The 22,853-nt window shown below is 37.6% G+C and overlaps 4 protein-coding genes across 5 annotated transcripts; 3 read left to right on the top strand and 1 right to left on the bottom strand.

The window, feature by feature from the left end:
- Positions 1–5,249: 5,249 nt before the first annotated feature.
- LOC126626101 (uncharacterized) lies at positions 5,250–8,379 on the top strand. The gene is made up of 10 exons (XM_050295307.1): positions 5,250–5,518; positions 5,607–5,776; positions 5,868–5,932; positions 6,239–6,279; positions 6,398–6,486; positions 6,597–6,710; positions 6,907–6,984; positions 7,424–7,489; positions 7,826–7,906; positions 8,015–8,379. Exons 1-10 carry the CDS (start codon positions 5,401–5,403, stop codon positions 8,120–8,122), a joined length of 930 nt encoding a protein of 309 aa, XP_050151264.1. The 5' UTR covers positions 5,250–5,400; the 3' UTR covers positions 8,123–8,379.
- Positions 8,380–10,713: 2,334 nt separating this feature from the next.
- Positions 10,714–13,535, top strand: LOC126626104 (transcription factor bHLH47-like). 2 transcript variants are annotated; one of them, XM_050295312.1, is made up of 5 exons: positions 10,714–10,871; positions 11,452–11,553; positions 12,366–12,484; positions 12,631–12,758; positions 12,977–13,535. In XM_050295312.1, exons 2-5 carry the CDS (start codon positions 11,486–11,488, stop codon positions 13,400–13,402), a joined length of 741 nt encoding a protein of 246 aa, XP_050151269.1. In that variant the 5' UTR covers positions 10,714–10,871; positions 11,452–11,485; the 3' UTR covers positions 13,403–13,535. The 2 variants fall into 2 exon arrangements, with proteins under 2 accessions (XP_050151269.1, XP_050151268.1); XM_050295311.1 differs by having other exon boundaries at positions 10,721–11,018.
- A 3,307-nt stretch (positions 13,536–16,842) lies between these two features.
- On the top strand, positions 16,843–18,426 carry LOC126626107 (HVA22-like protein a). Its single transcript, XM_050295315.1, has 5 exons — positions 16,843–17,114; positions 17,231–17,257; positions 17,380–17,502; positions 17,821–18,070; positions 18,145–18,426. Exons 1-5 carry the CDS (start codon positions 17,053–17,055, stop codon positions 18,178–18,180), a joined length of 498 nt encoding a protein of 165 aa, XP_050151272.1. The 5' UTR covers positions 16,843–17,052; the 3' UTR covers positions 18,181–18,426.
- Positions 18,427–18,772: 346 nt separating this feature from the next.
- LOC126626102 (microtubule-associated protein RP/EB family member 1A-like) lies at positions 18,773–22,486 on the bottom strand. Its single transcript, XM_050295309.1, has 8 exons — positions 22,025–22,486; positions 21,242–21,310; positions 21,043–21,129; positions 20,261–20,367; positions 20,030–20,172; positions 19,853–19,929; positions 19,600–19,713; positions 18,773–19,120 (listed from the first exon to the last, which is right to left on the bottom strand). Exons 1-8 carry the CDS (start codon positions 22,130–22,132, stop codon positions 18,953–18,955), a joined length of 873 nt encoding a protein of 290 aa, XP_050151266.1. The 5' UTR covers positions 22,133–22,486; the 3' UTR covers positions 18,773–18,952.
- Between the last annotated feature and the right edge of the window lie 367 nt (positions 22,487–22,853).

Raw genomic sequence — 22,853 nt, 5'->3', positions numbered from 1 at the left:
CGATCTCTTACTTGAATGGTTACGATTAAATCACATCAATATCATGTGTTGACTTTTTCATAGACAGAGAAATTAATAGAGAAAAGTGAAAGAAAAGGAAAGGAGTAGAGAGTAGAAGAGATTTGGAGAAGAAAGAATCCTAATCCGAACGTTAATAAAACAGTAGTAGTATTGTTACTGCAAAATGCAGTGTAAAAAAAATTCACAGCCTTTTGATCATTCTGATTCTCTCTCTCTCTCTCTCTGCCATGAATCTCTAGTGTTTACTGCATCAATGATTAAGATTTTCAGAGAGAGGGGGGGGGGTTGGGGAGGGTAATAGGACGGTAGGGTCCACCACACCTTATCAGTTCCAGGTGTTGGCTCAGGTGGTGGGACCCGAGTGCCGGTCTTTGCCCGAACTAATATACAACGTCACTGACAAACAGGTGGATCATTCCTCATCTTTCTTTTTTTCTTGCATCACTTTTCTTTCCTTCTTCTTTTTAATGGTGCAGTTGCTGACACCATTGAGGGGATCGGTGGTGAGTTTTAAATTTATTTAATAAATCTACCAGGTCGTGGCCCACCATCTCATCAATCAATCTCGACCCTTTATTTTTTATGAAACCACCTTTTGATTGGGCACCATTGAATGATTGGGTCTCCTACTTGATGGAATGATTTTTCAAATGTTTTCGGAATAAAGAGCGATATGTCATATGTCTTTGTATAAGTAGAGATAAATATTTTTTTTAATGTCCTTTTATTTGTATTATGATATATGTCGTACATTTCCAAGCTCAATGGAGGGTGGGAAAATTGTGGGAATATGGTGTTTTTAGTTTCATGCCCACAACGTTCAAGTTGTTACAGTCTCCCCCCCCCTTCATTTCAAGATTTATTTTTAAAGAATTTTATATATAGTTGGCAATGCATAAATCTATAAATTTCCTTTCTTTTTAAGAAAAACTAATGAAAAAAAAACTTGAAAACTTTGAGTTTTAATCAAAATGACAAAAAGGTGTTGTAAGTGATTAGTATCAGGAGTGACTTTTTAGGGTAAAAATATCATTTTTCGTTAAAATGAACAGTACCGGAAGTGTTTCGTTAAAACTCCTTTCTTTTTATGGTAGTGGATAAAATTATTTTATGCTTTAAAAACTTCAAAAACCAAAATAATACAAGGATTGTACTCTGTGCACCAATTGGATTCCATACATTTAATTGATAGTTCCATATTATTACCTAATTAAAGATTATATTCTTATCACACAAGGGACGATTGTCAATGACCTTTGACAAAGGGCCTATGACATAATTAATCTTAGTAATGTCCCATCGAACATGACTTAATGGTGGTTTGGTTGCGGTTGGTGGGGTTTGTTTAATTTGCAAACGAAAATTATTTGCATTTTTTGACGAAATTTATACTATGCTTCAATGTATATGTATAGGAGTAATTGATTGTTAGATGTGCACTTGAGTATCGATCAAATGAACAATGATCAATTCAACAGTCATATTAGGACTATGACGCTTTACGCAGTAACGGAAAGTAAGTTCGATACCCACCGATCTCCGTCTCTCCTAACAACTAACAATTTAATTACTAACACTATCGTTTGTTAAGAAAAAAAAATAACAAAGCCTTCGATATGTACACCGATGCATATTAAAGGATTGATTAAATTCATTATTTTGGTAGTTGTCGTTTCTACCTTACTTCCCCGTTCAAGTTGAAAACGAGTTTTTCTTTTCAATGAATTATTTGTAGATCGACTGAAAGAATTAATGACTCGTTCTTGAGTCAAACAGTGTAACTGGATGAAACTTGAAGGGAAGATAAAGGTTTTAGGTAGGATTACACAGTTCATAAGGTTTTATGGGGTCTACGGTTTCTGCATAATTTTGGAGTCTTGGATTAGTCGGGATCAATGCAAATCTTGGTAGTGCTCTAGTTAATTGTGGCCATCACAATTTTATTAAAGCCAATCAAACGGTCAAGAGGATGTTCCCATTTAAAAAAAAAAAGGAGATCCCTATTGTTAAAGGATTCCTATATATATATATTTGGTAAAACGTTTATGGGGAATATAGGCTACCCCTCCTGCATCCCGAGATGAGGGCAATGATCAAGGATTGTCTGCCCTCCCACTTCCGGTGCCCTTCCATGCCCTCCTGTTTTGTGTGGTCACGGTTAAGCCACGTCAACATTTTATATTGTTTTTTTTATAGAGATAATAAGACAAAAATGAATAGTAATATAAAATGTTGGCGTGGTTTAACCGTGACCACACAAACAGGAGGGCACGGGAGGGCACCGGAAGTGGGAGGGCAGACAATCCTTGTCCGAGGGCAATACCAAAACATAGGGGGTTTTAGCCTTTAGGGGGGTCTTACCCTTTTTTAAGGGTTTTACATATTGTTCATCAAGAGAAATTGTTGGCAGCAAGACTTTAACTTAGGTCTTGATTTTACAAAGAACAATCCTTACTAACTCAATTAATCTTGGTACGATCGCTGTTATATATTCTTAGTGGTCCTTTGATGAATAAAGTACAAAAATACAAGTGTAAAGTGATCACTTGTTGTTATCGTGCATTAAATATGCAGATTTATCAAATATAAAAATCTAATCTCATTAGTTGTATTAGACATACGTGTGAATTCTTTTTATAATATTCCATGTCGAATAAAATGCCATGTTCATTAGATTTATCCAAACTACCCTTAAGCTTGTGTTTGGTTTTTGCAACAAAAGGATATTGTAGAGGATCGAAGAGACGTAGTAAAAAGGAGAAGAGGTTTGTGAGAGGAATAAATAGGTGTGTGGATAGCACCATTCGTAATAAATTCAGAAAAATTAATAAAATCATCCTCAAGTGAAAAAATATCAAATATATATCAAGAAATAAAACACTGCTACACAAATTAAGAAGAAATATCGGGAATCAATTTCTATGATCCTGACCATCCAATAAAACTAGCATCTGTAATTTGCTTGATTATTTAAGAAGGAAAATGATAATCACGCACAAATTTTCTCCTATGCACCTATTTATTTCCGAGCATCATACTGAATCAATATAACAAAAACAACAAACAAGAGTGTGTAAGGTGTGATAAAGGGAGTGTGCCTGATTGTCATTTCCCTATAACAATAAACATACGAACGGCTAATATTCTCGTAACATTTCTTCGAAACTTTTGTGCATAAGTTGCAAGCTACTAATCAAACACTACATATTTGTCGAGAAGCGAATTTCAATCACGTGTGGCTAGTTCTTAGTACGTTTTTTGTTTGTTAATATCCTCATAACATTTCTTCGAAACTTTTGTATGACTGCAGGAAGTGAAAGATCCTAAGAGGATCATCATTGTAATTTTATTTCAGTTGAAAAAACTCATGTAATTTGCAGCAACCACACAATTAATAGATATCTTGATAAATGTTTGTAGGTCGTTCGTTGCCATGACTCAAGATCATGACAAGCATGATTTGGCATGTACTATCTGTAATCTTGTTGTGTGAGAAATCTGTGTCACCTCCATCATCGATCGCGAAATATAACTTGGTCTGGGTCGTACACACATTGTGCACATGGTCTGGAACCCTGTCGACGACACTGCCGATGGTCCCATGCAACCAGCAAATGAAGATCTCGATAGATCGTATGCCAGTAGGAGCATGATTAGACCATCTAAACTTATTTAGCCATGCAATCTTCCGGAGTGAACCAACAAACCTGCCTCCATTCGGGAATTAAATCAAAGCCTTGTTAATACTCTACTAATTTGGCCCATAAAATCTCTTCTAATCCCGTTTCAAGTGATTGGTTAGGGCCCAGAAAATCTTATAACCCCAGCTTCCACGTAGCTTTGGTTAGCTTATTTTTTATCTTATTTTTTGTGTGATGGAAATGGATGGAGTGGCGTGTCACATGTGCTGCCTAGCTTGCTGCCGGCTTTTAGGTTAAGGGTTGCTTGTTGGCAAGCAAGAAAATTGGATCAAATGACCCACCACCACATCCACATCCACCCTTAAACGTCATGCTTGTTGGTGCTAATGTAACCTAGAACTCTCCACTCCAGGAGAGCAACATCTTGGGTGTAATTGTTTTACTATTTTTCTCGCTACGTGATCATTATTTGATAGGTCACGGTACATTTGCAAATTAATATTACTATGAAAAAGGTTAAAGAAGACATAGACAACTAACTTCATCGACCTCTCAAACTCAAATATTCTTCCTTAAGTATCATCGGTTCATTCATCTAACTACTAGGTAGTGCAACCTAGAACACAATTTGAATTAGACCATTTTTTTTAGGAAAACTAGTTAAAAAAACTTAAAAACTTTGAGTTTTCACGATAAAGACAAAATAAAGGGTAAAGTAAATAATACTATGATTTTTAGGGTAAAAATGTGATTTTTCGTTAAAGTGAACAGTACCGAAGTTTTTCGTTAAAGTTCCATTTTTTTTTTGAGAAATTATTTTCACTCCTCTTTTCCCTCATACACTCCTCTCATATATGTTCGTTGATAATTGTTTTTTATTTTTGGAATTTTAACGAAACACTTTCGGTACTGTTCACTTTTAACGATAAATGACATTTTTACCTTTCCTTCCTGATACTATTCACTTACACATTTATTTGTCATTTTTCATTAAAAAGTAAAGTTTCTGAAAATTTTTGGTTAGTTTTTCTTTTTACGTTTTCAATCCAAATATCGTAATAAAAAGAGGGAGTGCGGAGTAGATAAACGACTAACCACTTTTGAAATATGAATCATTTATTTAGGGGTCTAACATTGAGGGGAATCTAGCGTACAACGAGACACTTTCATTATTTTCCACGTTATGTGCTCTCTTGTGATGTAAGAAAAAGAGCGATATCCCTCTACACGAACAAATATTTTCCTCCAACAATCACTGGGCATAATTACAACAAATTGGTGACTATAGAAAGCATTGGGCACAGGCACAACAAATTGGCGACAATGGTAGTTGTCAAAATAGTTTCATGTGTAAGAATTAGGAGATGATTTTTCAGTGTGCCGAGAACATGTATAATTGGTTGCAAATTTAAAAAAAAAAAAAAATTCAATCTATTATATTATTACAGTTGATGTATCAAGTCGTGTTCCCGACATGTTAAAAAATTTCTTATATCACATAATTAATTTGATAAAAGCGACACCATATCATCCCGTTTCATTTAAATTATTCTTTTTTAATTTTAACCGACACCAACTCGTCTTGTATTCTATTTTGTGTTAAAAAAAAAAAAAAAAAAAAACCATTAACTCTCGTCTCCCTAGTTTAGGAAGTTTCCAGTCTCGGAGTCACTGTTGAGATATGGCGACGGCTATATGGCGGTGATGGGTTGGATGGTGGCGTCGACGACGTGGTAGTATGCATCGCTCCAAGACCGTAGTTTTCATCTGGTTCCTCTACGCCTTGCTCTTCTACTCTCTCTTCCAAATGGCTCTCCGGAACTCCGACTCCTCACGCAATTCCACCTCTGCCTCTGGTAAATTCAATTCCTTTTCCCCTCACTCTCTCACTATTTTCTGTTTGGTTCCCGAGAATATTTGTTAAATCACAATTTCCCGCTTCAGATTCTGTAATTTCGAACAAGGAGCGGAGGTCCGCACTGTACGATCAGATGGGTCGGGATTTGGCTGAGCACGGACCGGTTTTTCTCAAAAACGGCGGCCAGACCTCCCAGTCTCTGTCACTTTCTGATATTTTTACTATCAGGGATGGATCTGTAGCACCTGTGCTTAAGGTAATATTAATTAATTGATTAATTAGTTGATTAAAGTTTTAAACTTGGAGATTTGGCTAATTGGGTTTACTCATGTGTGTGTTTTATGTAGGCAGCAAATCCTCCTGTTCGTGCTATTGTGTTGTATCTGAGCACACAGTACTCGATTCCGATTTTGTAAGTATTTGGCTTTGTTTCTCATAGTTTTGTTCTTTCATTGTGTTTTCGGGTTCGAATTATCGATGCTGATAGGGAAAGAAACCATTTTTGAGCTGATATTAGCAATGCTTGTATTGTGTTGATCGTTGATTATATGCGTGAATCGGAATTGAGCGTAGAAGTGAAGTCGTCCACATTAAAGTTCAGAAATTTTGTTTGGGGGGAGGTGTTTTGTTGCAAGATTACAGGATTAGGTACAATTTTTATAGCTTCAGCTTATTGCTCTTTCATTAATGTCGTGCATTCGTGGTTGGCTTGTTGCAGGAATGCGCTCAAACCTATACTCGATCCTTACTTTGATGAAGGTAAGCTACTTTTGACAGAGTACATGATCATAGCCTAAGAGTAACAGAGTAATTTGTCTACTTTTCAACTCTCACTATTTACTATTTGCTGGTATGCTTGTGTCTCTATCTTGGCCAGCGATCTGGTTTCAGAACTCGAGCTTATATCATTCTAGTATGTTTCATGCCTCGCATCATATTTCACCTGTTCCTGCTACTCCAGATGAGGTAAACTGTAGTTTTAGTGCCATTTTTGTGTTTCTTAACATCATTTGCTTTCACTTATACATCGGTTTAGTATGAATTTTGAACCCTGTATTTCTTTTTTCTTTCCTCAGATTGAAGCTGAAGCAGCTGCCGTTAGGAATATTGCAGAGGGTCTCTGCCCTTTGAAAATTGTCTTGGACAGGGTGGTCTTAACTTCAACGGGTGTGCTTCTTGGGTGCTGGCAGGTTATTTTCCTTAACCTATATACTCACCTTTTTCTTTCTCCCCCGTCTCATAATGTATGCTAAATAGGAATATATAATCCTTGTAAATATAGAGTAATAGAAAAGTTTCAATTTCATAACCATCAAGGGAACGATATAACTAAGAAACTATTTTCTGGAATCACTCTTTTGTATTTACCATTGTGTTTTATTGTAGGTAACCTCTGGATCAGATCCTATAACCATTCGAGAAAAATTGATGACCGCGCTTCCACGTGCACCAGAAAAGCAACTTGTAAGAACCATATATCAATCTTAGTTCATTTTAAACTAGTACAGTATCCCAATACTATGCAGACTAAGAGTTGTCAAGTTTACCAATAGAGTACTCTTAATGACTTGAGATCGTAGGAGAACTCAAGCTTAGGAACCGAGGTTTTAACGGTTTAGATATGTTTGAAAGTGAACGATTGTAATGCTTGCTTGAGGTGACCATCTCCTGTTATGGAACTTCTTCCTTTCTGAGTCATCTTATCAGCTGCCTTACTTTGTTAAACTATAAGAACTACATGGTAAAAATCCTGATGTGGAACTCATTGTGGCATCACAGATCTCATCGTCATAACCTGGCCTCATTAGGACGTTATGAAATATTATTGGTAGACTGACAGTAAAAATCCTCCCGTATCTTATGCTTGTAGCACTTACTAATATGCAGCCATTGTCTCCTGCAGTATGATGTTGCTATTCTTCATACTTCATTTGCAAGGCTTCTTGGTCACCCCAAAGCATCATCCACGGTAGTACATCGAATGACTCTTAGTTGCCTATCTCTTTACTTAGCATCATATGTGCGTGTTTTTAATATTCTGGTTCCAATTTATTAGTTGATCTTTTGAAAGTTTGATTCCTAATCTCGCTTCTACTTTTCCCAGAAACTAGGCTTGTTTTCTAATCACTTTTCAATTTTCATAGTTTGTGAAATTTGACAGTTCTTTATAAGATCCCAAACATTTCAACGACTAGAGTTGAAGAAACATGTCTTATCTCATATCATTCTAACATTGATTGCCGTTATATCTGTTTTCATTTATGTTCTGTTATTTACGTACTCTTGTCGTTTTTGTCATTTTCAGGTGCTATCTAATACTTCAGAACAAGTCCACTTCTTCCAAGAGCTTGTTAATCGTCTAAACAAAGAACTCCAAGGATTTGAGGTGAGTTGTTATGCCATATATTATCACTCTAAGTACGCGATTCATAGTCTGCGTGTATCCATTATACATTTTAGTCTTGCAAGGTCCTCTAAAATCAATTGAATTCAGGCTGTGGTATCTGAGCTCTGGTATGTCGAAGAATTTGACGTTTTGGCTCTAGCATTGAACGGAAGAATGAAGTTTCGCAAGTTTCAACTTGGCTGCTCGAGAAGTTGACATCACGATTCGCCAATTTCACAAGTATAAACCCAAAACATATCTTCACAAGGATATACCCTTACAATATCTCACATCACATGTATATGTTGTACATTTCCTTCGGGTAAAGAACACTAGTTATAGATATGCCCTTAGACCGTGTTTGTTTTACCAGTTTTCCATCCAAGCAGGTTCTCCATGTTGGCGTGTGAATTCGCACTTTGTTCTGAACTGAAAATCTAAAGAAAATAATTTGATGGTGTGGATTTGATGAACGTTTCTCGAATTTGAAAGTATGGGTCGGGTTTATCGGATTTGGGTCGGGGTTCAATCCGACCCGTTAAGTTAACATGTCATCCGAACCCGACCCGTTAAGCTAACGGCCACCCGTTAACAATTATTATTATTACTTTATTTTTGCATAGAGTTTATTTTTTGTTATTAAGACTTTACTGAAATTACTAAAACATCCTCAACTAACAGATCTAATGGGTGCTAACGGGTTGACCCAAAGTGACCCGTTATTTAATGGATTCACTTGTTAGCGATCCAACCCGTTAAGCATCTATCCAAATACTAATATTAATGGGTCGGGTCGGGTTAACGGGTCGAATTCTAAATGCCAGGTTTACTTATGGTAAAGGAACGCGTAACGGCATATATGATGTGAGGCAGGGAACATACTAAAATGGTACATGCTTGAGCGCTGAAAGCGGATAATTAGCAAACGGAAACAAGCGCATTACGGCATAAGCACTCCAACAGACGGTAGAATGGAGCATTTGGCCGGAAACAAACCGGCGAGTTAGGTCAGGGATGTGTTTTTCAGGCCATAACCACTCTGCAGTCGTTAGACCAAACCCAACCCTAGGCTAAATGCTATTTTTTAGGTTTTATTTCCTCTCAAACCCAATCCAATCCAACTCATGCTAAATGTGTGAGCTAAAAGCTAAAAGTTGAACAAAAGCTAAAGTCCTCTTAGGATTTGGCCCAGAAAATGGTGTGGGCACCACCAACGGGACCCCACCCACATGGACATGTCTCTTAGGATAGGGGTGTGATATCCACACACCTCATTCTACTTTTTACACATCGTTTTAATTTTCGGTCGTCTGATCGGATGAATTGAAGAAGATCAACGGACATAAATTATTAAAGGGTGTGTGAGAAGTAAAATGAGGTGTGTGGATAGCACACCGCTTATTGAATTCAATGGCTGAGATCGAATATAATCAAATCTAACGGTAAAAAAAGATCTAACAGCCCAAATTTAAATCCAACAGCTAAAATAATTAAAAAAATTATTTAACTCAAAATTCATCCAAATTTAGTGATTTTTCAATATTTATCGGAATTTAAATATTTTTATGTTAAAATGTTCATAAAATTAAATTATAATAGTGTACATAATTTTTTTTAAAGTACTTTAAAAGAAAAAAATTAGCCTAAATTTATTCTTTAATAATCTCAGGCTAAAAAATTTAGGCTTGGAGTAAAAAAACTGTTTATGGGTTAAAACCTAAATTTTTTGAGTTAAAATTTTTAAATTTTAGCCCAAGAGTTAGAAATGGTGGGCTGATAAAACCCACACCCTATGACTGAGTTTACAAATTCAAGCTCCAAGTAATCTCATGTGAAAAGAAACAAATCACTCATATACAATGCTTCATCGTCTCTTGCATTGAATACCGGATGGTTATAAAAATCAATCGTGAAAAATGATGAAAATATATATTTGATATGTATCAACTTGGGGTGACTTGGATGTTCTCATGGATGGCACACGCCTAAGCTTTGCTACAAAACATAAAAATTGCAGTCACTTTCAGTCACGCTTGGAAAATACGTATGCCTCCTTGTGGATGCCACAAGCCTCTCTTGCCAAACAAGTTCTTGTTGTAAATTGCTTCTAGAAAAAGAAAAAAAAAATAGACCACTCACATTTCATTTGAATACAGGATTTTTCCCAAAGTCAATTGTCAAGTAGGCAATTAGTCACAATTGATCAAAGTACGTGTATGGACGGATGACTGTAGCATGACATATGATCATTGATAAAAAAATTACATATATACATGTGGATGATTAACACTAACATAATCAAATTTAGTAGAGGATAAACTTTCTACGTATGAGAAGATTGGGTGTTACGGTGACTTGTTAAACACTGCTATATGTTGTGACTTTATTGCATAAAAGTGCATCGTTGACTAGAGATATCACAACATGACGTTCCAATTAAGAGAAAAACTTATATACATGTTACCAACACAACATCCTCATGACGTCTCACGTTAATAATACAAGAGTAACATAGGGAGGGTTTTAAACAATTTTTGTATCATTGGTTCATCATCTAGGGTTCATGGTTCACTCGAGTAATGATAGCAAGATCAGCAATTTAAATCATATTTTGTAAATTATATGACGTTGTTGTTGATAATTAAATTATTATTATTAAGTATCAATTAACATACTTATTTTCTATTAATGACACATCACATTGTTTACAAATATAATCGAAAAAATTTGATCTTTACTGAGCATTCCTCTATTAATTAATAAAAACGGAATGGCAAGAGGAGAAAGAAGTAGAATACAAAGGGACGCAAGCCAAAACTCACAAGAAGGAAGGTCACGTGGCAGGGTCACGTGTCTGGGCCCATTACACAGCAAGAAGGCGAGCACTCGGCACACGCTCTCCGCTGCCTGGTTTTCTCCCGCCACGCTCTCCGTCTTCCTCCTCCCCTAAACGCCAAGCGTAGCAGTTAACTCTTTCAATCCCTTACATTTTATCTCTGGATATGTATAAATCTCCAATTTTCCTCAGATTCCTGCGCTATTTGTCTTCAAAGTTCCCCAATTTTTCTTGATCCAAGACCCAATTTTTTGTTCCCTGCATTTCCATCTGCAGGTAGCTAGGGTTTGGTATCTGGAATTCTACATTTTCTGATCAAATTATGCAGCTTTTTGTTCGTATTTTTGTTCTTCTACTGCAAATATTGTTGATTTTTTTTTTTCATATAGCGTCTCTGGCAGTACTTAATTTCTGAAAAGCAAAGATCTTTTGTAGTTTTTGTTGGTTTTGGGTTTGATTTTAATGGCTAATTTTGAATTTTAGTAGTTTTTAGAATCTGCTAAGCTTGATTTGTGATTTTCAACTAGAAAATTGTAAATATATTTTCAATTTATTGATTTTTTAGTGGGGAATGGGGTAGAAGTAGTAGTTGGGGAAGACAAAACTAGGGTTTCACTTTGAATGTCGATTGCGTGCTCCGATTATGTTCATTCAGCATGTTTTATATAACGAAGTGCAAAAATGTACGCATTGTTTGGATGTTTTGTAGGATATAAAGCCTTATCCAGTTCATCAAGACGATCATGGGTTCCCAGGATCCTGTGCCGGAAGCTGGCAAGGGTAATGTTGCAACGGAGGCATCAGTGCGTGGGTAAGTTCTTGAGATCTTAAGTTTGGCATGATTGCATAAGTGTTGTTACGTGTGTTAGCAATTTTGTATTATCTTGATTGGATATAATGCTTGGAGTATAAATTCAAGGTTGGAAGTTCATGTCTACGTAGGAATGGTAGAACTTGCATTGCTTTAGAAACTTGATGCAAATTAGTGTAGCATCAGGAAAACGATTTGAAAAATGAAAATTTATTAATGGGGTTTCCAAAGGAGTGTTTAAGGATACACACGTCTGTGTATGTTGTGGCACTGAATCACTGATATAACGCTTGTACTTGTTCAAATCTACTCGACCTTCTGGAATGTTGGATGTGTTACTCACTAGTTACTGATCCTGAATTAGCTTTTACAGTGCAAACTAGTGATTAATACATTTTGGACTAGAATTGTAGAAAGCTTTGGTATTTATGTGAAGGGAAGAATGCATATGGTTGGTAGACTCGCATTATCGAGGTTAAAGGTAGTGTTGACATGTAGCATATCTAACTGACCAGAAGATTCAAACAAGGTGGAATTCTGAACTTGATTAGAGAATTTGAAATCTTGACAGAAGTGTTCACTTAGGCTCTATTGTCAACAAGTATTTGACTCCTATGGATAAAGCTGATATATTTCGGATAGATGACTGCACTAATCGTTGTTATTACTATCCTATGCCAAAATCAATTTGTGTGAAGTTCTTTAGAGATGTGGGTAAAACACATCCAAGTGGCATAGCATGGCTGTTTATTTGGATAAAAAAAGCACACAGATTTCTTTGTTAGATGTTTAGGAAGCTATTTGATGTGCAGGGCTTGTCCTGGAATAAAGAAACAGGGGAAAATTCCGAAAAGAATCCACAAGGCTGAGAGGGAGAGAAAGAAGCGTGAGCATTTTAACGAGCATTTTTTTGAGCTGGCTGATGCTCTTGGTAAGTTCGTTTTATCTACTAGAACTTCACTATAATTTTGTTTTTGACTGCAGTTCATCTTACATTGATTTGTAGCTTCATTATTTGGTGTAATCATTTTTGATATGATGGTGGGTCGTTCTTAATTTGAGATAGCTCTTGTGCAGAACTGAATCAGCAGAACAGTGGAAAGGCCTCTATACTAAGTGAAGCTACTCGACTGTTGAAGGACTTGTTTGGTCAGATTAAATGCTTACAGAAGGAAAATGCATCCCTGTTGTCTGAATCAAATTATGTAAGGCATTCGACGTCTTTTTATTTTGCTACTTTTCATGTTTATAGAACATATACACATTATATGTGTACTTGTAGTTATCTTAGCTAATTCCCTATTGGTCTCTTTGGATCATTCCTCGTCCATCAGTGTTTTGTTAGAATGGAGAAAAACTCGTATAGTAGTAGTGCATTGTCTTAATCAATCATGTTCTCACGAGTTCTTCAATAATTGAACAGATGACCCTTGAGAAGAATGAGCTGAGAGACGATAATTCTGCCTTAGAAACTCAGATCGAGAAATTGCAAAGTGAGATACAAGAGAGGGTGGCACAGTCTAAACCGGATCTAAATGCACCACCTTGCACAGAATTGAGACCAGAAGTTGCCTCCCATTTTACCGGAAATTGCATCGGATTTCCCACTCAAGAACCCGGCTTGCAGCAACCACCTGCTGTCTTTGTCATGCCCGTCGGCCCTGATCTCCAAGGTTATCCACAGCCGGATGTCGCCCACCTCACATCTAACACCACCTCACATGTGAGCAAACCGCATGCTAGGTATCCAACCTCGGTGGACTCTTGGCCGTCCCAACTTCTCGGTGAGAAACCAACCGCAGGCAAAGGGTTTCGACAAAGCCGGGAAAACGACCATAGTATAATGTGAACCTTGTAATTGAAATGATTTATGTGCAATGCTTCACCTTTTGTTAGGTTTAATTGACAATGCCCTATATTTTGTAGTTTGTATATTTCTTAATGTATGAAGAAAAAGCGACCATGTCCATTTTGTATGAAAACTTTATTATGTTTCGGGGTGTTCTATATTTTAAGACTTTTGACCATTAGATCTTTGTCAGTGTATATTTGAACAAAAATCTCAAAATATTATAAACTAAGCATACTAGAAAATCCTCTAATTTAACTTCCATAGTTGTTGAAACTCGATTTGGTGTATTTTTAATTGACATTCAAAACTTCATTTGTCGTGCATTACATAGACTGGAGCATAATAAAATTTTGGGTTAATCTTTGTTTACTACTCTAAAATTTCGTGGTTTTCAACATTTGGTATATGAAGTTTTTTTCATCCCAGAGTCATACCTCAAGTCTTAATTTTAGGACAGTTTCATACATATGTTAAGTTTTCCGTTAGAATTTCTGTTAATTGATGACGTGGTGCTCACGTGGACAATAATTGAACGTCACGTGTCAATATGGACCCATTTTAAAATTAAAAAATTAAAAAAATACAAAAACACAAAAATAATGAATAAAAAGCCCAATTTGTCCCTCACCCCCGCACCATTCTCTCTTCTGCAAATCCCAGCACCTCACCCAAATCCCACCCCACCCAAATCCCAGCACCTCTCGATTTCTTTCTCTCTCTCTCTCACTACACTCACTTTCTTCCTCCGCCTTATTCGCCGTTGATAGGAATTTTTACTACTCATGTGAACGGGCTTAAATCTCATATTTTACTTGCAAGAATCACAAGGTTATTGTAGTATAAACGGATTTCGCAAGGTCATCTCCACAGGGATTATTAAATAATTCGAACTAATCAGATTTCATTTAATTATTGTAAAGTAGAAATTGAAGTGATTGATTTTATAACCTAATTAAAATAAAAACGAATTTAATGAATTAAAATAAACAATCTGCAATATTAGGACTAGAGAAAAGAAAACAGTTATGAGAAAATCAAATTAAGAAAGCACTAGGGTTCCACCATCACCTAGCAATCCTATGAATTTTTACCCATTACTTATGATCCATACATGCTACTTTGAAGGTTAGATTTTCCTAATTCATATTCTACTTGGAACCTCCAACATAGAACGTATATCTAACATGTAACCCGTCCGGACGTTCGGATCAAATCTGAACATGAAAGACTCATTATGCTTTATGAAAATCCTTTGAAAAACCATGCAATCCTTAAGACGTGATATTCATCCTAAGTGAAATTACAATTATTAATCACAAGAAGCCAGCGTCAATTTCAGGGAACCTTCCGACCAAAATTGCATCAAATTACTTTTCTAAAAATCCTAATGGTGATCAGGCATTAAAACAATTAGATAGTTTTTATCCCGGTGATTAACAATTCAAAGTACGCATGCAATCAATCATAAGCAATTAAATAAAAATCACATATTCATGCTAAGGCTCAAGGCTTCGCCCTAGCAAAAGAAATTAGTTCCGCATATTCATAATTGAAATCATAGAAATATCTATTAAGAAAAGGATTGAAAACACCTTCAAGTAGAAAATCTTCAAAACCCTAGCACTTCTCTCTGTCTCCAATATTGCATAAAATAAAACGTAGTCTAAAACTGTAGACGGCTAAGCAATATATTTTTCCCAGCCATCCCCAAAAACCCTAGGAAACATAACCCTAAATTAAATGATAAAATTCGTCTAAAATCTGAACAGCCACGTTTTGACCCATAAGCTGCTCCAAAACTAGCCCAATATAGCTAGATTTAATGCTTGGAATATTCTGAACACTTTTCCAGAAGGCCACAAACCCATCCGAGGTCATTTGGGCTCCAAAAACGCAATTTAAGCCCAAAAACGTCATTTTCCAGCACTGCGCACTGCTTCTTTATTTCATCGCCAGAAAATAACCGCTTGGTGGGAAAATCCCAAATTTTGATACGATCAAGCTAAGTGACTCACGAACGTCCTCCAACTGGAATTACTCCAAAATTCGTCCATTTGGTCCTGTTTTTCTCCAGAGGAAGTTGAAAGTCCTATATTGAAAATACAATTCAAAGTATCAAAATTCTTCCAAAATATTAACCAAAATATACTAAGATTAAGGTAAAATATATAATATAAAATCTACTCATCAGCCGTGAAAAGAAGACGACGAGAAACATCCAGCAAACCCCACCACCGCCACCAATCTCTCTGAACCCACACCCTACAAAACCCAACAGAAACCAAGCAAATCAATCTCTCACTGCGATTCCCTAACCTTTCTGGTTCTCCATGTCCTCCGAATCGAGAGCTTCGACCTCCGGCGACAAAGCCTCCAAGCCACACCCTAACCCTGACCATCTAGATCTTGAGTGAAGAACACTCACTGTCAACACATCTAGTACGGTCGCAAGAAAAGAGAGTAGAAAAGAGAGAAAGAGAGCTCTAAGCGCCAGACTCGACAAAATGCAAGATCCGGCCAACCCGAAACCGGATCCGAGCTCCAGCTCTCAGGACTCTCACCACCCATGCATGGCGCCCGCCGTTTCCAGACACGACTCCGAGCACCACGTTCCAGGGCTCCTACCACCGTCGAACCCAGTCCAAGGCCATTTCCAAATCCCTGACGACCTGGATTTGCTCCAGGACCCGTTCGACGGCCCGTCCTGCGGCTACAAAGAGTTGGGCAGCTCCAATGACGACATCTTCGACACCTACATGGACATAGAGAAGCTCAGATGTGCTTGGAGAGAGAGAGGTGAAGAGGGAGGTGTGGGAGAGATCGGGAAAGAGAAAAGGAAGGGATCGGGGAAGAGGGGGGGCGGGTGGTTTTCTTTCTCGTCGTCTTCTTTTCACGGCGAATAAGGCGGAGGAAGAGAATGAGGGTAGTGAGAGAGAGAGAGAGAGAAAGAAATCGAGAGGTGCTGGGATTTGCAGAAGAGAGAAGGTGGGTGCGGGGGTGAGGGGACAGGTTGGCTTTTTTTTTTGTATTTGTTTTTTAATTTTTTTAATATTAAAGTGGGTCCATATTGACACGTGGTGCTCAATTATTGTCCACATGAACCCCACATCATCAGTTAACATAAATTCTAACGGAAAACTTAACGGAAGTATGAAACTGCCCCAAAATTAAGACTTCAGGTATGACTCTGAGATGAAAAAAATTTCATGTATCAAATGTTGAAAACCACGAAATTTTAGGGTAGTAAACAGAGATTAACCCTAAAATTTTCGAAAGGGGTCAGAGTAGTTTTTCTACGATCCACTTTAAATCTCCCTAACTCAACCTACTACGACTCAAAAGTCTATTCTTTGACTCAATCTTTGTTCTTTGAATAAAACGGACCACAGTAACTCCCATGAGACCAGTCAATAATTTATATCAAACGCACCAGACCTTTTGCTTTTGCTTTTGCTTTTGCCGCTCCGCGTATTCTTTGGTGGTACTGAAATTGTTGGAAGCACCTGTCCCCTCCTATTTTCTCTCCTTCTACCGACGCTTCACACACAAGCTGACAAAAAACCCTAGCTTATTCCAGAAGCACTTTTACCCGAAGCTCATACGGTTTCAGTTCAGAGAGTGGTAGATTTGCATTGGGAAATCGGGAAATGGGATCTGGCGCTGGCAGCTTCCTCAAAGTGCTTCTCAGGAACTTCGACGTTCTTGCTGGGTACACCCACACTCTCACTCTGTCACTTTACCAAATTTTGCAAACCCAGTTGCAAAGTTTTGATCTTTTTTTTCTTCACTAATTTGATTTATGGGGTATTTTTTTCTTTCCTGCAGGCCTGTGGTTAGCCTTGTTTATCCACTGTAAGCTGGGTTCAAAGACACCAACTTTTTTTTTTTTTTTTTTAATCGATTTTTTCATTGTTTTTGTGTTTAAATTGAAGTTTTTTATAATGGGGAGTTGGATTTTGGGTTGTTTTCGATAGATACGCATCGATTCGAGCGATAGAGACGCAGTCTCCGGCCGACGATCGCCAATGGCTGACTTACTGGATTCTGTATTCTATGATCACTCTGTTTGAACTCACCTTCGCCAAAGTCATTGAGTGGTAAATCATTTTCTACTTTCGAAATGTAGTTCCTTATTCACTTGTATATAATCTCAGATTGCATTGAATGTGCCACTTTACGTTTGCTTATGATATGAGACCCCGAAAATGTAGATTCGTTCGTTAAATTTTCGTGTAAAGATTTCATCTTGCTGCATTTACCAGTTGTTTACATACTGGTGCTTAATGGAAGATGTAAACAATTACCTTGCATTAGATTGCATTAACTCCCGAGCTGTTGTAGTTCACGAATGATGTGCCGTTGCTGCATTTGATATAATTTTGTGTGTGTAATGTTCGAGATCTTTTTTCTTGCAGGATTCCAATCTGGTCTTACGCGAAGCTGATTGCGACTTTTTGGTTGGTCCTCCCATACACGAGTGGCGCTGCGTATGTTTATGAACATTATATCCGACCTTTCTTTCTCAACCCACATAAAGTTAACATTTGGTATGTTCCGAGGAAGAAGGATGTATCGGGCAAGGCAAACCCAGGCGACATTCCGGCTGTTGTGGAGCAATACATTGCAGAGAATGGGATTGAAGCATTCGAGAAGATCATCCACAGGGTATGCTTGTTGACCATAATATGTGACTCATACATTGTAATGTGCTTATAACGTTGCATATTCCGTTTCTGTAGGCTGATAACAACCAGAGGGGCATCCGTCTTCGATGAGGACCGTAAGTACTATCGAGAGTATTAACCGTACGTTTCACTGCATCTAGCCCCGCGGTGTTGTAAAGAAGACGATGTTGGGCGTTACCTTTTCCGTAGCTGATAGCGTATCTGTATCTTTCGGTTTTGTAGAGGATACTGAATGTTTCTTGTTTACTAATATGTTGTTGTCATGGTTTGGCGACATCTTTTCTCATACTTTGTCTCCTAAATTCAGTTAATCCAAAGTTTTAATTTATTTGCCTCGACTCAAAGTTCGACATAAGCAAAAATTCTAGGATGCTCCAGAGTATAGGATGTTTCGGCCTTTCAACCGATGGTGTTTGTGTTCTTGAATAAAGATCTAGCGGTTAAACATCTTGAAGTGCCCTGTATTCTGGAGCAGCATCAAAAATCCCTAAGGTGGGATTAGCCGTGAAATTCGAACATCCGGCATCCGCCGTCATTTAAAACAATTTGAGCGTAAGCTCATACCTTGATCGGTTAAGTACGAAGCACAAACTAGTTGTTGCTTATCAAAGATCAAAAAGCACTAAACTTGGTAAAAAGTACTTTCAAGAGAAGTTATATAAAACAAGTTAACAAGATCTCATTTCAAGTAGAGGGTCTATTATTAATAAGATCTCATTTGTTTTGGTTCGCAACCATCTGTTCAGCACGTACAAGGAGGAATAAGTTCTTCAATTAATGGAAGGAGAGACCACCGATTCATCGGCTTGTTTCGACGCTAGTGGCTTGCACAGGTAACGTCCTACAATGCTGGCCTCAAAACTCAATGGTCAGTTTCTGTTTCGGCTTCTGCTTCTGCTTCAGCTTTGGTTTCGCCTTCATCTTCAGCTTCACCGACATTCAGGGATTGGTAGAGGTACTCCTGGGCTTCAGCAAGTGGTGATTCTTTTGCATCCGCGGCATACAATATCTTCTTTACTGCCACCGCTATCTGCATGAAATATAATCGCAAGTGTGATAAGTTGGTTCATCAGATCACTTAACATCCAACATTCATACACAACGGCATATATACCTACTTTCATACACAACATGATAAATACCTACTAAATCACCCAATTTCAAGAGGGGAGGGGGCAGAGGCAGAGGCACAGGAGGGAGGGACAGACGGACAGAGTTTTGTTTCTAGTCAATACTAGCAAGAAATGCCAGCCTAAAGGAAAACGAAGAAATAAATAACCTAACCTAGCTCCTTACGAAAAGAAAACCGAAGTCTAGAGTACATATGATCTCAAGATCCATTAAACAATTCCAATATTTTGCTTCAGAAGTTATTAATTTCTTTCTTCAGCTTTAGATGCACAGCGAGATTTGAAAAGAAAGCATGACACCGGGAAAGGAATATACATCATAGGAATACAATGCAAGAATAAACCAAGTAATATAGAAAAACATGTCAGAAATTCCTACCGGAACCTCCTCCAACTCTGATGTCTGACAAAGAACTTCTATATCCCTTAATTTTGCGAAGTAAAAGTCCCTTTCTTTTTCCAAAAGGTCCACAGAGAGCTTGAGATCTGTAATCTGTACAACAGAAGCATACAACAAAAACTATTAGGAATTGCACAAATTACGAAGCAAGATGAATAATTACATGAAAAGGTCCACGAAAAGAGAGGGAGAAAGAGAAATGATTTCCTCAGGCAAGGCTAGATATTGATACCTCCTTAGACAAAGCTTGAATCTCTCCTGAAGAATTAGCACTGCCTGCTGCTGCATAAGGCTTCCCTTGCCTTGGTACTAAAGAAAAAAGCATCAAGCAATGAGAAGCACTCTTAGATTTTAAAAACTAAATAAATGGGGTAGAAACGACACTTTTGGTGGGGGAAGGTGATCTGACCTGAGGTCTTATTAAGACCAACTGTATCTCCAGTGCTAGGGTTATGTAAATTGCTTGCTTGCAGAGATTTTGAGATTTTCTGAGCACCTTTGGGATGCCGATCCTTCCCACCCTTGCACCTTCGCTCCACAGGGTTATAGTTTCTACAAGGAGAAAAGATGTAATGTAACACCAACACGCACGAACCCAAAGTTTTAAAAAGAGAGGGGTATGTTAGAAAAACGAGCATACTCATTCATAATGCCACCATTTATGGAATCACAGTAACGTTTCAGCCATTGCAAGAATTCCAAGTTGTCCAAAGGCCTGCCTTTAACAAGCCTATTGACTTCAAGAGGCTGCAGAAGGATTGTGGTCAGTAAGAATATAAACATCTTGGTTGTGCTTGTTCCAAAGATTACCCCAATCTGGTTTCCCGGCTCACCTATATTAAAGTTTGCAGAATACAAACTATCCCAAGTCATGGAACCACTACCATTCACAAGTTGGAGTCCCTCCATTCGACTAGGAAAAAGAATTACAATAGAAGTACCACATATGAATACCACACAAGCTCTCTGTCAACCTTACTCTTCGATCATTAACGGCAAAGAACGTAACTGCTAGCCTTATCCTAGCAAACAGGTCATGAAGAGGGATATTTTCTTTTTCCTAATAGCCAAACAAAGTTAAGACCAAACAACTCGTAAAGGTACCACAAATGAGTGGGAGACAATTTAGAGCAAACAACACCATACGAAACTTTATGAACAGTTCCTAGACATAAAGAATTCCCATGATTCATTCTAGCACCTACATCATAAGTTTTCATCTATACAAGATAAAGTATTCCCATGTGTGGTGAAGATCAATACATGCCCCATAAAAAGAATTTTGATTGGATAATTCTTTGTTCTAAAAGTGAGTATGTATTGAAGGTGTTTGTAAATAACTTTCAAAATAAGGTTATTCCTCGAAAGCCAACTATGAAAACAAAGACAAGGAGGAGTGGAGGAGCATCGTAATGAAAATACCTTCTCAATTTTTAACTTGTTGAATACTTCCTGTAGAACCTTATAATTCTGGATCATATCATATTCTGTTTTCGCATCAAAATTGACCTGCAATAAACCAAATAGAAGGAGAGTGAAGAGGGAGCCAGTCCGGCAATAAAATGTTAATCCCACCACAATGTGCTGATCAAATAAATAAAAGAGGCGGAGACGCAGATACCTTGTGCATTGGAACAACACCAGGATAGGTCATATCCATCATTTGACATTGCACAGCACCAGATGCAGCCTAGCCACGTTTGTTCGCACCGTTATGATTACAAGAAGTTTAGTATTCGTTTTCAAGTGAAAAATTTTAAGATCAAAATCGCACAATGTGACTTAAAACGGTCCAATGAATACATATCACAATTTAATGTTCAACAAGAAAGCTACTTTAGTTTCATCCATCCATCCTACGACTGAGTATAGAACCGTTGTAAATTGTCCAAAAGGTGAAACCCCGAGTTGCATTTAAGACTAGGGCTAATGCTTTTAAACCTATTCGACATTAGACATGGGCTCACCCCATACACAGCTCATTTAGAAGCAGTATACTACTTCTATCACTTAATTTGTGAAAAATAATCAAAACCCACAATTCAGTGTCACCTCTAATCAATTGGGTCTTATCACTAACACACTTTCATAAATCTAAGCAGATAAAGCATTCAACTTTCCAATTATATATACGAATACTTCAATTGGGTCATACATTACCTTCAAAGTAATGGATTAAAACATGCAATAAAGATAATTCAGAAAAAAATTGTAACCCAGAAAGCATTTTACAAAATGAACAAATGGGTAGTGCTCAGGTAAACAAACCCAGATCAAGATCGTTTCTTTTCGATAAACAAACCCAGATCAAGATCGTTCCCTTTCGACACCCACATTGTCAAAATCACAAAAAAAGAGAGAGAGAGAGAGAGAGAGAGAGAGAGAGAGAGAGAGAGAGAGAGACCTCTTCAATGCGGGAGAGATTGAGCTGAAGGCGATTGTTGATCCACGTCAAAATCTCATTCCTCCCAACAAAGTAAGCACTGTCCATTATCCCAATGTTGGAAGCCATTTTTCTTCACCCAGAGTTTTCCCAATTCTTCCAATTCTCACAGACCCAGAGACACGGAAGGGAGAGGAAAATGCCAAAATAGAGTCGGTAGATAAAGCAAAATATTGTTTAAGTATTTAAACCGATGAGGATTAGGGTGTAATGAGTTTTTCAAGGAAAAAAAAATTAAAATTCAAAAAAAAAGAAAAAAAGATTGTGGAAATCGTGAGAAGCTGAAGGAGGATGGGAATTTGATGGTGAGAGAGAAGAGAGAAAAAGAAACGGAATTGGAAATTTGCACGACCGGCGGGCACTGATGTTTTGTAATCCGGAGGGTATCGTATCGTAACTGCATTTGGCAAATACAAGCGGGCGAAGAGGAGAGAGAGGGTTTTGTTTTGTTTTTATATTAGTTAACTTTAATCCTTTTGTTTTATTAACTTAATCCCTTTGCCACGTGGGATTGATGGTAACTTTCTTCATGAGCAACGTTTATTTGTGGAGGAAGGAAAATTTGGGTGGAGGTGTTCCACCGTGTTATCTGACGTGCGATTAGTTTGAGACGTTACAATTTTAAAGAAGTAAATATAACCACGAGCTTGTGATTTAGTGGTAAATAACGGATTGCAAGACTTTCTTTAAGTTAAAAATTGGAGGTTTAGGGTTCGAAACCCATGGTTGGTGTGGAAGCCAGACTTGTGATCATGATGAGGCTGAAATGCCCCTGTGAGTCTTACCAGCC

Source organism: Malus sylvestris, chromosome 6, assembly GCF_916048215.2.
Source record: "Malus sylvestris chromosome 6, drMalSylv7.2, whole genome shotgun sequence".
Lineage (NCBI taxonomy): Eukaryota > Viridiplantae > Streptophyta > Magnoliopsida > Rosales > Rosaceae > Malus > Malus sylvestris.
Note: the sequence above shows the minus strand (reverse complement) of the source record. Positions and strands in the feature narration are given on the sequence as shown.